The following is a 15,522-nucleotide window of genomic DNA, read 5'->3' as shown; positions in this document are numbered from 1 at the left end:
TCAGCTATGAGGAAAGATTAGAGGAACTGAATTTATTCTCTCTTGAAAAGAGGAGATTAAGGGGGGATATGATCAACACGTATAAATATATCAGTGGTTCATATAGTGAACTCGGTGTAGAGCTATTCACCCTGAGGTCATCACAGAGGACAAGGGGGCACTCTTTATGTCTGGAGGAAAAGTGATTTAATCTCCAAACTCGGAAAGGTTTCTTCACAGTGAGAGCTGTGAAAATGTGGAATAGACTCCCTCAAGAGTTGGTTCTGACCAGCTCAGTGGATTGCTTTAAAAAAGGCCTGGATTCTTTCCTAGATACACAGAATAAAACCGGACACTAACATTTATAGGTAAGGTTGATCCAGGGAATATCCAATTGTCTCTCGGCCTCCCCCTGGAGGAGCAAATTGGATCAAGCTTTGCTGGGCTTTTTTTACTTTCTCTGGATCAACTATGGGTGTAGGATTATAACTTTTTTTTTTAATAGTTGAACTGGATGGACTTTTGTCTTTTTTCAGCCAGACTAACTATGTAACTATGTATTACTGCCTATATTACATTACATTTCACAGCCTGCTTATACTTTTGCACAGCATCTTTTAACCTCCCTGGCGGTATTCCCGAGTGTAGCTTGGGGTAAAATTTCAGTACCAAAAGCGGTAACCCCGAGCTACACTCGGGAATACCATGCGGCGTTGCTCAGGGATTACCTGCAGCGCTTACCTTGTTCTTCGCTCCCGCGATGTCCCTCCTGCAGCATCCCAGGCCATCTCCTCCGGGCGATGCCGGCATGCGGCTTCCGTGTTCCGGTCCCTGTGACGTCGGGACGTACGGGGGCCGGAACCGGCGGCAAATTTGAAAGTTTTAAAAAATGACATTTTTTTGTAAACGATTATTACACAGTAAAACATTGCTGTTTCAAAGCATTTCACATACATTTTGTCCCTACTGCTTTGTCCTGTGCCCTGCCTGCATTTTGACTGTTCTTTTTGCCTGGAAACTTAGAAAAGTCCATGGTGGCCAAAAAGCGTCCCTTTAGGTCAAAATCAGTTTGCAGAATTGAGTGATAATGATTCGTGGGGGAAATTCGTCATCAGACACTGAAAACGATTTTGCTCAGCGATGTGCGAACTTGGCGCTCTATTTCAAATTTCAGTGTTTTTGGTTTGATTATATTATTGAATTAAATTTATTATTATTATATTATTATTTTTTATGATTATTTATTATATTATAATTTATGATTTCGTGTTTCAAGTTTTATCCTACCCAGGATGTTTACTAGACTCTTGTTCGGACAGATTTCAGTGAGTTATTCCTAAAAATGACAAGCCTACAATAAAAAAAAACTACATATATCCATGCAAAAAAATGGTACCGCTTTCAACACCAAAAATCTGAAATAATCATACCGCCAGGGAGGTTAAACTTGCTTAAAAAATATGTAAACCCAACATTTCATATTCCTGATATGCGCCTGCTGTACCATGTACTTGTATGAAAAAGTATCATGTTCTCTTTGTATTGTTTCCTTTGTGTGAAATCCCAGTTGTTCCCCTCAACTGGCATTCCTAGGCATGATCAGTTTGCTGGCTGTGCTGGGAACTCAGTGTGCTCTCCTCCAATGATCAGACTTCTGCTGACACCCCCCCCCCCTTTGCTGCTTCTCTGCTTAGCCATTCTTTGGGAAGATCAGTGTACCGCTGTTTGTCCTTTCCCAGCTCTCTGGTCTCAGCTGCATAAGGAGCTTAGAGTGTATGTAATCACTAATAAAACAGAGAAAAGGGTATTTATAATGTTTTTTTATATCTGTACACAAATGTTTTGCCTTTCATTTCTATTTTAAACTAAATTAGTTGTTTAACAAGGTGAGGGTTTACATATACTTTAAAAGTCCTCTCAAAAAGTGTAGGGTGGTGCCTGTATGTGTTAGCACTATACATTATAGATTTGTTGCTATTTACAATATAGCTGGTATACTGCATATATTTTGCCCTTATCCAAATTTGCACAGCCAATATTGTTACCAATAAGACATACATAAGGCACAGTTTATTCAAATATATATATATATATATATATAGTGTTGAACATCATAGGTCCTCAGCAAGCTTACCTTAAACTGGATGTACTTTGTCAGCTGAAAATGTTCTGCATACATTTTGAAATAAACAAATATCTTAGAGTTATGCATATAATTTGGAAAATCGTCTGGAATTGGAAAATCACTATAACACATCATCTCCTTGGAAGTGTTGATAATGACAGATTTGTAAATACTTGCTCTGCCATCCTCTGGATTTTCCTGCAATGGATTATGGTAATAATTGCGTTATTTCCTTGATGTAAAGCCAGTATAAACAGTAGACACAACTTTGGTTTGAATACACATGACAAATTAGGCAAGCCATAGCTTTATGAATACAAATTTTAAAAAATCAAATAACAGTTATGTCCATTTAAACATCAAAACACATGTTTGCCAATCCTTAAAGTATATCTAAACCCAGGATGAAAAATGAAATATATTGCAGCTTATTACTCCTTAAGTGCTATCTGTCTGCATTAGTGTAGCATTACCCTCGTGAGGGCCGCTGCGTTGTGGGTACCCCTAAGCTCTGCACAGTCAGGCAACAGGTAATTTCTTCACACACACTTGCATCCAAGAGACAGTAACCAGTCCATGCCTTTGGTTTTGTTATTTTAATAGGGGAAAATAACTTGTATAGGGAAATAAGGATTATGGGATGCCCAGTTTGGCTTGAATCAACAAAGGGGGAACAGCTTCCTTCCTATGTACAAAGACCGATCCTGGACTGTTCTTGTCCATGAAAGCTGTCAGTCTTTGCGGATCAGTAGCAAGCAGCCCCTCAAAAATCAGCTTAGCTTCTCATAACTACATACAGGAATATCTTCTATCTCCCTGTAGAGCTGCTCCCAGCTCCACAGCCTGCAAACACTATCAGCCCTCCTGGCTGCTTGGAAGATCTTCCAGGGCAAGGATAAAGGATTAAGCACAGAGCTATCCTTTGAAAGCTTGCTACATGTGACAGTCTTTCCTTTTGTAGATCCCAGCGAGTGCTGCTGTACTCACACTGTCCTCTTTGTTCTCTGCTGCTCCAGGTCTCAATCACACTCACCACATTCACGCTACACTGCTGAATGTATTCTCCTGAGCCATCCCGAGCCCAGTCTGGAGGCCACCCCCCCCCTTAGACCTAGGGGACCCCTCCAAGACACCAACAGCCTCCTCAGCACTCCATCTTTCACCGGACAGCTCCGTCAGCCTGACTCTCCCTTATTTATGGGCCAGTCCACCACTCTACTAGGGCCTCCAAACCTGGAATTGGCTGGACTACCATAAACATGCAGATTAGGTCTCCACCCCTTCCTGCTTACTAACTTCTGGAAGGTTCTATGGTCCTCCAGAGTCATGAGGAGGCGACAGAGCCACAACCTGTTTAGTCATCCAGCTTACCTGCAATAACCCGACCTCAGTCACAGACACACACAGTTACCATGAGTCATACACTATGATTTTACCTGCAACATACTACACTATTCTAGCAGCACACTAGATGGTGCTACACTCCCCCCCCTCCCCCCCTAAAAACAGCTATGTCCCCATTGCCTGGAAAAATATGTATAAAAATAGCTCCTTAGCCCAGGAGCAATGGCATCCCATAAGAAAAGTGGAGAAGAGAAGGGTACAAATATGGAAGGGGATATATACAAATAAATATTCAATATCACATATATATATAGATATACACAAGAATATACACTTTGTCCTCAAAATTTAAATAAGGCATTTATACATTCTGACTATAGGTTCCTGCAGCCAGCAAAGTTATCAAACCAGGAACATATGTACATCCTACAGTAAATCTCAGGGTAAGTGAGCGCTTAAATTAGATTATAAAATTAATAAAATGAAATAGAATGAAAATGAGACAGTAGCAGCTGAACACCAAAAAAGGTACCGTATGAACCTCCAGAATAATCAGAATAAAAAGGGGGAAGGTGCAGCGCTAACTTAATATATACACATACATATAAACCAATGTTAAGGTGCTTATAAAGTGCATAAAAAAGTGACTACAGATGATAAGTATAGTCCATAACGTGATCCAAAACCCAAGAGAGTCTTCAAAGAACCCCAATGGCTGGATTCATAGGTGGGGTGATAAAGGTATAAAGATTGCGCACTCACCAGATACGCAATCCAAATGCGCATTCAGAACAAATATTTCCAGATAATCCTAGGGTCCTCATATGGGTCTGGTCAGATCTGGTCAAAAAGCCCCTCGCCACTTGATAGTGTTGCCACACATGGATGAAAAAGGCCGCTCTGCAGACGTAAATGACTCCCGTCGGAGCCCAAAGAACAAAAGGAGGCCAAATAGTGTGATACCTTGATGGCAAGGGGTATTTATTCCCAAAAAAACACACAATACAGGCAGGAGCAAGAAAGATACTGACCATACATTGATTTCATAAATGGCCGCCGGGGCCCTCGTGGCGCCGGTCGGCGTGACGTCACACCGCTGTAGCCGCTCTCTGACGCGTTTCGTGCGAAGGCACGTAGTCATAGGGGGTTAGCTTACAGCGGTGGACGTCTGTAGAGGACCTAAATAAGGAAAGCGGCGCATGCGCTATGATCGCGCGCCATTTTCCAATCCACAAATGTCTCCGTATCGGGCGCCATTTTCATGTAGCCCGCCAAACAGCGCATGCGCGAGCGCCGTCAGTACGGAGTTACACAGTAAATGGCATAACGATGATCACCAGGGAAAGATGTATTACCCAGGAACCCATATGCGGCGCAGATCAAAGGCACACAGCCCCATGAGTAGTCCGATCCGCGCCGTCAGTACGGAGTTATACAATCTTATGGCATAATAATGATCATCAGGGAAAGAATATATTGCCAAGAACTTATATGCAGTGCAGATTAAAGGCAGACAATGCTATTATCAGTCTGGTCAGCACATGCATAAACAGTAATTCTCTGTGCCAAAAAAACAAATTTAAAATGTAAATTATGCAAATTATGCCTGGTGGTCATTGTTGATACCACACTCTTTAGACTCACAGTCAATATCTCAAATGTAGGAAAAACACATGTTAATTTTAATTACAACAATCATATAAAAACATATAATTACAATACAATGGTTAAAATGGAATAATCCAATATTAAAATAATAAAAATATATATAAAATATATAATCAAAAAGTTAATTAACTCGTAAAATTGACTTCGCTATGACCTAAAAACAACCGCAGTAAAATCGGCCAATAATAAAAAGAGAAAGACAATAAAGTAGTGGGAGGAATGATACTAACTGTTGTCAATGAAACAGTTAATGTCCATATCTATGTTAAGTCCTTTAGGACGCATACAATCAATTTGATAAATCCATTTAGTTTCCATCTGGGAAACTGTTCTCTTTTTATTCGTTCCCCTCCAGTGGTTTTGTACTACATCAATTCCTGCAAATATCAAGGAAGATGGGTCTCTGTTATGATGTGTCCTATAATGCATAGACAACGAGTGCTCTTTATAACCCTTTCTCACATTATTAACATGCTCCCGCAGTCGGTCTCTGAGTCTCCTGGTGGTACGTCCGACATATTGTTTTTTACAAGGACATTGCAAAAGATAAACCACATATCTGCTATTGCATGATATGAAGTTGTTGATTTTATAAGTCCTCCCAGTACTGGTGGATGTAAAGTCATCAATTCTCCTTTTCCTGTGTCCATTACATGTACAGATAATACAATTATTACACGGGAAAAATCCAACCATGTTGTTAAAAAACGTAGTTTTATTGGGCGGGTTAATGATATTCGGGGCTATTGCGTTTCTCAAAGGTTGTGCCCTCCTGAACATAATCTCCGGCTTATCCGGCAAGATCCTTGTTAAAACCGGATCTGTTTTAAGAATTTTCCAATTTTGGTTAATTATTTTCGTGATTGTTTTAAACTGAGCAGAAAATGTAGTCACAAAAGGACAAATCTTAGGAGGCTTGCATGTTAAGTTATCAGTTAGTAGTGATTCTCTATCCATGTTTGCCACCTCTTGCATAACATGAGTGAGATGAGATTGTTCATATCCTTTGTCAACAAATCTATTTTTCAGAACAGAGGCCTGTACATAATAAGTATCCACTGAGGTACAGTTTCTTCTAATTCTGAGAAACTGCCCCTTGGGTACATTGGAAAGCCACAACGGATGGTGACAGCTACTAGTGGGGATGTAGCTGTTGCGATCCGTCTCCTTAAAAAAGGAAGAGGTCGCAACAGTTCCATTGGAATTCATTAATGTTAGATCCAAAAAGTTAATGCTGGTCTTGCTATACCCGTAAGTAAGTCTAATATTTAGCGTATTATTATTAAGAGTCCCAAAGAAATTCACTAGTGCTTGTTCCTCTCCTCTCCAAAAGAGCAAGATGTCATCTATATACCGTTTGTAAAAAACAAGTTCTGGCCAATCTCTTGCATAAATGACATCTTCCTCCCACCTGGCCATGAATAGGTTGGCCAGGCTGGGAGCGAATTTCGCTCCCATAGCCACACCCCTTGTCTGTAAATAAAAAATACCATCAAACCAAAAATAGTTTCTGGTCATAGCGAAGTCTAAGAGAGTGAGAATAAAAGTTTGGTGTAAAACAGAAATCCCAGATTCTTTCAGATAGAATTCAACCGCTTGCATGCCATGAGAGTGATTAATACTGGTATATAATGATGTAACATCTGCCGTTACTAAAAATGTATCCTTATCCAAAGGGAGACTCCTAATTTCCTGTAGGACCTGCTTCGTATCCCTAAGATAAGAGGGGGTAGTTCGTACCAAAGGTTGCAGGAAGTAGTCAATGTATTGTCCAGCTCTAGAACACAAGGACCCGATCCCACTTATGATGGGTCTACCAGGAGGATTTAGTGGGTCCTTATGCACCTTCGGAAGGATATACATAACTGGTAGCCTCGGAGCAGAGGGACATAAAAATTCCCTCTCCTTTTTGTTGATTATTCTATCTTGATACCCTTTGGTAATGATATCCTTGAGAGATTTTTTATATACATTTAAAGGGTCTTTCAACAAGACACAATATGTATCAGTGTCACTAAGAATATTATGCACTTCTCTGGTATAATTTCCTTTATCCATTATTACCACTCCTCCTCCCTTATCACCCCCTTGGAACCTAAAGAATCTAGGGAGCTCCTTGTATTTGCCCTGTCCAGGTAGTACACAAGCTTTCGTAGACCGGGTAATCTACAGCTTGTAGGCCAAGTCCCGGGCCTCTTTCCTGCCCTTCATATGCCATGGCCCCTCCTAAGTCTGATGTCTGACGTGAATCAAGTCCTGTCAGTCTAGTTGCTGTCTCTCTCCAGGGGTTGATGGTAGCTCCACTCCAGCTGCCAATCCTGCCTAGTCAGGGGTAACGGTCCTCTCCCCCCGTTCTGCTTCCCCTCTAGATAGTCCCTTATGCAGGTCAGCAGTGTCCTAAGCATCCCCCCAGCACCATTCCTAATCTGAATCACTCTCTGGGAAATACTCAGTCTCTATCTCCAGGGGCCCAAACTCAGCCTCCAGTCTAGGAGGCCCCCAGTCGATCGTGCCCCGGCTGTCACTCCCCACCAGCTCACCTGAAAATATACAGTCATCTGGACTTGGCTCCTTCTGAGTGGGGGTGACAGGGCGCACTTCAGCAGCCGGCTTCCTGGAGAACAACTTAAGTTGAGGCGACCACACTTGCCTCCGGTCGCGACTCTTCCTTCCCCAGGCTCCGGGCTATGGCTATCATCCAGCCTCTCCCACAAGGGTAGTGGTGAATACCTGACCAACTGTAGGATCGCACATCACACACTTCTTGATTTCCTCCTCCTTCCTCTCCATGCATAGCCCTGAGCTTAAATACACTGAATAAATGACCGATGGCAGGTCACTGGGTACCAGTCTCATCAGTGGCTTGCCACAATGCCCATGCCTCAGCCAGGCTCCTGTTACTGCAGTGGGTCTCCGGCAATCAGTACATAGCAAGCATAGTCTCTCCACTCCATCAACTATGCTGAGGGTGAATCCTCTTTGGTGTTCCAAGCGTACACTAGGGTCCAACCAGTAGTCTGGTACTGATCCCAGTATCGTAGAAAAATTGGTTACTTGGTAACCCGCCATATTGCTCCTCTCTCTGACCTTCTCACTGCACTGACTGTACCATGCAGACTTTAAGGCTCGGCCATGCCCCTCACTCAGATTTGTTGGCTCCAACAGCACTGTTTTGCAGGACTTTCCCCGTGCTTGTGTTAACCCTTGCTCAGCAGAGCAGGCATGTACTGACTGGGTTGCAAGCTCCAGAAGCACTGTTTCCTGGCAGGAACATAAGAACAGTCCACTGGTATTTGCAGAACTTGTCTCAACATGATACTCGACCTCAGCCTCAGCTGGGCGCTTGGGCATTTGTAATCCACAAAGAAACGCTGGCCCATCATGGATGCTACTGGCAGCGGTGCACTAAGTCAAAGAGCAGTAATTATGGTTGAACTGGATGGACTTTTGTCTTTTTCCAGCCAGACTAACTATGTAACTATAACCCCTGATGCTGTTGGCAGCTGATGAGAATTTGTAATCCACAAAGGCGATGACCCGTTTTGGTTGCTACGCGCAATGACATGCCAGATAATAGCACAGTCCCTTGTTCCCACCACCTGTAAAGCAGCAGGATATACATGTGGCAACCGGCCATAATTACTACGGGTAACGACATGCAAGACAGCGATGCCGGTCTCACTGACATAGGAAAATAGATAATTAGCACAGTCTTTAACTCCAGCCACCTGTAGGACAGTGGGAGGACACTTGTACAGGCCTGACATGGTTACTACGGGTGACAGCATATTAAACAGCATTTGCATAGCACAGTCACAGTCCCAGCAGTGCAGCACAATTCCACTTTCCCACTCAGTTCCTAAGATTTTTTGGTAGCACATAACAGTTATCCCGCTCGATGGTTGCTAGGGGCAACGGCTGTGCAAGTCGCTATACGGATATCCCAGAGGAGAACCCCAAATGTAGTGTTACCTTCGTGAGGGCCGCTGTATTGTGGGTACCCCTAAGTTCTTCACAGCTAGACAACAGGTATTTTCTACACACACACACACTTGTATTCAAGAGACAGTAACCAGTCTGTGGGCTTGGTTTTGTTATTTTATTAGGGGAAAATAACTTGGATAGAAAAACAGGGACAACTTCCTTCCTATGTACAAAGACAGATCCTGGGCTGTTATTTTCTGTGAAAGCCATCAGTCTTTACAGATCAGTAGCAACAGCTCTTTATGGGAACTAGCAGCCCCTCAAAAATCAGCTTAGCTTCTTGTAACTACATGCAGAGATATCTTCCCTCCTCCTGTAGAGCTGCTCCAAACTCTGCAGCCTGCAAACACCACCAGCCCTCCTGGCTACTTGATAGATCTCCCGGGACAAGGATAAAGGATTGAGCCCAGCAATGTCCTTTGAAAGCTTGCTACATATGACAGTCTTTCCCCTTGTAGACCCCAGGGAGTGCTGCTGTACTCACTCTGTCCCTTTGCTCTCTGCTGCTCCAGATCTCGATCCCATTCATGCTACACTGCTGAATGTATCCTCCTGAGCCAGATGAGCCCAGCCTGGAGGACAGCCTCCCTAGACCTAGGGGACTCCTCCCAAGCACTGACAGTCTCCTCAGCCCTCCATCTTCCACCCAACTCCTCTGTCAGCCTGACTCTCCCATATTTATGGGCCAGTCCACCACTTTACCAGGGCCTCCAAACCTGGGATTGGCCGGACTCCCATAAACTTGCAGATTAGGTCTCTACCCCTTCCTGCTTACCTACTTCTGGAAGGTTCTATGGTCCTCCGGAGTCAGTAAGAGGCAATAGAGCCACAACCTGTTAAGTCATCCAGATGCTCTGCAATAGCCCGACCTCAATCACAGACTCACACAGTTACCATGAGTTATACACAACTGCAACATACTACACTATTCTAGTAGCATACTAGATTATGCTACATTAGTATTTTTTTTTTAGGACTAAGTACAATTTCTGTGAATACAGAACAATGCTCTTGTATTTCTGCTAGAAATGATGTGTCCTTGTGTATTTAATAAATGTTATCACCCTGTTGCTAGTGTTCCTAGCAGATCACCAGATGAAAATAAAAGCCTCCATACCTAACAACTGATTAGCTGCAATATATTATTTTTTTGGGGGTAGGGCGGTGGTGGTGGTGGGGTAGATACACTCTCAGTCATCAAAACTCTAATTCTATTGTTATTTGTCTTGTCTCTACAGTCTTTGGCCATTTAGATGTCATGAGGCATTCCACATATGATAGAGAAGCCATAGTACCAATTGAATTAACTGCCATGGTGGCAAGCAGAATGCCTGACACAGGTATAGAAAGGGGAGAACATCATGCTAACCAGTCATGACTACATAAAGCTTTAGGGGCTCTAGTTTAGTAGGTAGGCTCTAAACTTCAAGAGGTATTTAACTCAAAAGCAAACATTTGTTATATTGCAGCTTGCCAATTCTCAGATGTGAGGTCTGCATTACTTTTCTTTTTTAACCAATAAAGTCGCATCAACGTCCCGTGAGCGGCAACCGGATGTGATGTTAGGACTATAACTGGAAGTGACGTGGCAATGCGATCCGAGTAGTCCGAGGTTGTGAGATAACACAGTATTAATATCACTACCACATCTGATGCCTATCCATTTGTTTACTAAGATGAATGCAATATTGTTTTTAATCTTGTGAGTGGCTTCTCATTTTTAATAAAACATTTTTACTTTGGTTACTGTACCATTGGAGACTTATTTTTTCTTTTTCATGGTGATATTTGGTGGATTGGATTGAGGAGTTTTGAGTGGAGAACAACTACCAGAGAGCAGATGTGCAACTCTTAAAGCTAGCTATGCCAGCCATGAGAGTGGGTAGCATGCCGATTCAGTGACTGCTTGCCCATAGGGAAGAGGAACTTGCACAAGTACTTATGAGGTTTTGGTGGGAAGAAGCAGTTTTGGGAAGGAATAATGCACTTTTTTTTCACATACTAGTTATTGTGAACTGTCATTATAGGGACTTTTTTCATTTCATCACCGCGCTACTGTGAAGCGGACACTTTGCACTTTATTGGTTTGACAAACCATTTACCACTGAAATGGATGAGTTTTAATTATTTATGTAAAACCTTTATTTCAAAATGAAAAAACATTTTAGCTGTAACTGCTTTTAAAGTGTGTGCTAGAGTTTGGCTTCAATTTGTTAGTGTATCTAACTCTGCAAGTCCATCTAACACCCCCCCAAGACTGACAATGCTGCTGTTCAAAGGTGCCCCTGCGCTCATTCATCCAGAGTGGGGGCACTCTAATACAGGAGCTGTGTTACCGGCCAGATCACTTGGTGAGAACAGAGGGAAAAAAACCTAAAAAAATAAAAAGAATGCAGTCCCTATATACGATGATTGGTAAGCTACAATGTATTACATTTTGGTTTGGGGTTTAATGCAAATTTCAAATAAATGGTTTTCCTGTCTTACATTTGCAAAGAGATATGGGTTCAAAAGCAGCTCCCAAACTAAATCTAGGTTGAGACTGGTTAGAGAATATTGGCACTGGTCTTTACACACTTTTGCATATGCAAGAACTTTTGTTAAGATATTAGGTAACTAACGTTAAATCTCCATAGTCCACCAATCTCTTCAGTTCTCTCGAAGCAAGTGGGTTCCAAACCTTCCTCTAAACAGCTTTTAATAGCAACCAGGCCACTTGCTCCAGCTCCTATCACAGCGACTTTTTTCCCCATGGTGGCCTAGAAAACAAAATGGGAAATGTGTTTAAGACGATGCAGACAATTATAAAATAACATACCTTACATATGCACACAGCTAATCACGTGATATGGTAAAAGGCCAATCACAGCGGCCTTTGTTACCACATGATCAGCTGTGTCCAATGACACAGGAGATCACCGGGTAAATGCAGCTGCCAGTTGTCGGTTGCATTTTCCTCATACTGTCACAGCGTGAGGAAAGTACTGCTGATAACCGGCAATTGTCAGAAAACAAATCGGCACTGATCATCAGTGCCCAGCAGTGCCAGCCACCAGTGCCATCCACCTGTGCCCAGCAGTGCCACCCGCAAGTGCCTAGCAGTGCCACCCAGCTGTGCCCAGCAGTGCCACCCAGCAGTACCACCCATTAGTGCCCATCAGTGCTGCCTATCAGTGCTCATCAGTGTTGCCTCTCAGTACAGCCTCATTCGTGCACATCATTGAAGGAGAAAAATTACCTGTTTGTAAAATTTTGTGTTTATAGTGCAAAAAATAAAACACCCAGTACCGCTTAAATACTACCAACAGAAAGCTCTATTTGTGGGGAAAAAAATGCTAAACATTTCATATGGGTACAGCGTTGTAAGACTGCGCAATTGTCATTCAAAGTGCGACAGCACTGAAAGCTGAATATTGGCTTGGGCAGGAAGGGGGTAGAAGTGCCCAGTAGGCAATTGGTTAATGCTGGACCCATATAGGGGAGTATGTATGTTTATTTTTTTTATTTTCCACACTTCTCTTTTAATACTGGCACAGATGCGCATGTGCAGCTCAATGTGCACTCAAAATGAAAATTGCTGACAGGCAAACAGAAGTATTTATACAAAAGAAATCTACAAAGCCTACATGTCCATGTTTAAAAAGAAAACAATTAACTTCAGGTTTACAAAGATAGCAGTTCTTTATGACATGCGGTGCTTTAGAAAATGTAATGTCATTGGTTCACATCTACTTCAAGTATAACTTAAGGCAAAACTTTTTTTTTTCATTTTGGATAGAGTAAGGGAGGGTTATAACTCCTGTAAACTGCCATTTGTGTCCCCATTGGATAGATTTCCCTTCACTTCCTGTCTCATAACCAAAACAGGAAGTGAGAGGAAATCCCTACAGTTCGAAACTTTTCACCAAGTCATATATAAATATAAGATGTTTGACTTTGGAGAAGGTTCATGCAAGAAGAAGGTAACTACATGCAATAAAATTAAGTTAACCGCTTACCCGCCGCTGTACAGCAGATATACTGCTACATGGCAGCACAGGTGTGTAAAATCACGTATATATACATACGTGATTTCGCATTTCCAGGTAGGGGGTGCCAGCTTGCCGTGCTCGCGTCTGCGGATGTCAATCACCACGCCCAAGCCAATGATTGCTCGCTGGCACCCGGTGATTACCAACAATCACAGACAGGGAGGAAGACTGTTTTGTTTACAGACAGTCTTCCTCCCTGTCAGCTCGGGCATACTTCTCGAGATGGCTATGCACAGCACAGCCATCCCGAGCAGTGTGCTTACAGTGAAGCACACCCCCCGCCCCCTAGTTAAACACTCCCTACACACAGTTAACCCTTTGATCGCCCCTCACATTAATTCCTTCCTGCCCAGTGTCATTAGTACAGTGTCAGTACTGTTTTATTAGCACTGATCACTGTATTGGTGTCACTGGGGATGTCAGTGACACCAAATCAGTCCCCCCCCCCAGTGTCATAATGCCCGCCGCAGGCCCGCAGTCCTGCTAAAAGTCACTGATCGCCACCATTACTAGTAGGGAAAAAAAAAATCCCAGTATCTATACCGCCATTTGTAAACACTACAACGTTCACGTAAACCAACTAATTTACATGTATTGGGATTTTTTTTAGCAAAGACATGTAGCAGAATACATTTTGTCCTAAATTTATGACAAAATTTAATTTTTTAAATTTTTTTACTGAACATGTTTAATAGCAAAAAGTCCAAAATATTGTTTTTTTTCTCAAAATTGACGGTCTTTTTTTGCTTATAGCGCAAAAAATAAAAACTGCACAGGTGATCAAATACCACCGAAAGAAAGCTCAATTCGTGGGGAAAAAAAAAGGACATACATTTAATTTGGGTGCAGTGCTGCATGACCGTGCAATTGTCAGTTAAAGTAACAGAGCACTGTAACACAAAAAGATGGCCTGGTCAGCAAGGGGGGTAAATCCTCTGGATGACAAGTGGCTAAATACATGTAAGAAGAAGAAAACTACATGCACACAGAATGTAAATGCAAGAAGATGCATATAAAATACATACAAGAAGAATGTTACTACATGCAAGAAAATGAAGATAAATACATGCAAGAATAAAGTAAATGCATGCAAGAAGAAGAAAACTGCATGCAAGAAGAATGTAAATGCAAGAAGATGCATATAAATACATACAAGAAGAATGTTACTACATGCAAGAAAACGAAGATAAATACTTGCATGAAGAAAGTAAATGCATGCAAGATGAAGAAGAAACTGCATGCAAGAAGAATGTAAATGCAAGAAGACTCATATAAATACATACAAGGAGAATGTTACTACATGAAAGAAAACAAAGTTAAATACATGCAAGAAGAAGAGGAAAACTACATGCGAGAAGAATGTAAATGCAAGAAGGCGCATATAAATACGAACAAGGAGAATGTTACTACATGAAAGGAAATGAAGATAAATACATGCAAGAAGAAAGTAAATACTTGCAAGAAGAAAGTAATTACATGCAAGAAGAAGAAGAAAACTACATGTAAGAAGAATGTAAATGCAGGAAGACTCATATAAATACATACAAGGAGAATGTTACTACATGAAAGAAAACAAAGATAAATACATGCAGGAAGAAAGTAAATACATAAAAGAAAATTAAAGTAAATACATGCAAGAAGAAGATAAACACATGCAGGAAGACAGACATAAATCCTGTACTTGCAAGTTAGCGCAGCTAAACAACTGCCAGAAAATATTCAGTGACATCAAGAATCAGACGTTTTGTAGACAACAATACGAACCTATAAGAGAAGGAATATGTGAATTTGTGGCCTGGCTGCTATATGAAAGTGACACTACTGCTTCCTGTTTTGTACAGTGGAATTGTACCTTCCTCCTTTAACTCTAAGCAGACGGACAGCACACAGAGCCCTGACAGCTTCTACTAGTCTCCCAGGCAGGAAACTGTCAAAAGAAAAACAAGGGAGTGTGTTTGTAGGTCTGGTTACACCAATCACAGGGACAGAATGCAGAGCTGCGGCCTCTTGCTATGCGTACAATACACACAGTAGCCTTTCACCCAGAATCCTGTTAATGTTTTATCATGTGTATTATCACCAAGTGCAATATAACTGTACTTTGGTCTACTGCACAAAAGCTATTTGGACTTTATCATTCATTTTATTTACTGACAATATCATTTCTAAAGGCACCACATAAAAAGGCTTATACAAACAAAGATAATATCCTGTATATGAGCCATGTAAACACCATTGCAAAGTAAAAGCAGTCACAAAATACAAGAATGATCTCTGTCTGTAAGAACTGACAAGTAGGGGTGAGCAGAAATTGCACTATAGCGAAAACAAATCATTTTGTGAGCAGCACAGTGGCTAAATGGTTAGCACTTCCGCCTGGCAGTACTAGAG

The 15,522-nt window shown here is 41.8% G+C and overlaps 1 protein-coding gene across 2 annotated transcripts in view; it reads right to left on the bottom strand.

Annotated features, from left to right (window-relative positions):
- Positions 1-15,077, bottom strand: part of LOC149467572 (flavin-containing monooxygenase 5-like) — a 42,993-nt gene extending 27,916 nt beyond the window's left edge. Inside the window, exons 1-3 of one of the 2 annotated variants that reach the window (XM_089671540.1) lie at positions 14,896-15,077; positions 11,722-11,859; positions 2,114-2,302 (exon numbers count right to left, since the gene is read on the bottom strand). In XM_089671540.1, the coding sequence (XP_089527666.1) occupies positions 2,114-2,302; positions 11,722-11,853 (321 nt within the window). In that variant the 5' untranslated portion in view covers positions 11,854-11,859; positions 14,896-15,077. Of the gene's footprint in view, positions 1-2,113; positions 2,303-4,210; positions 4,354-11,721; positions 11,860-14,895 lie in introns of those variants that run through there. The other variant, XM_089671541.1, reaches the window with a different exon arrangement.
- Positions 15,078-15,522: the final 445 nt, after the last annotated feature.

The sequence above is a fragment of the Staurois parvus genome, unplaced genomic scaffold (assembly GCF_062004578.1).
Source record: "Staurois parvus isolate SC_StPar_1 unplaced genomic scaffold, SC_StPar_1.0 ptg000106l, whole genome shotgun sequence".
NCBI lineage: Eukaryota > Metazoa > Chordata > Amphibia > Anura > Ranidae > Staurois > Staurois parvus.
This window is presented reverse-complemented; position numbering and strand designations above follow the sequence as displayed.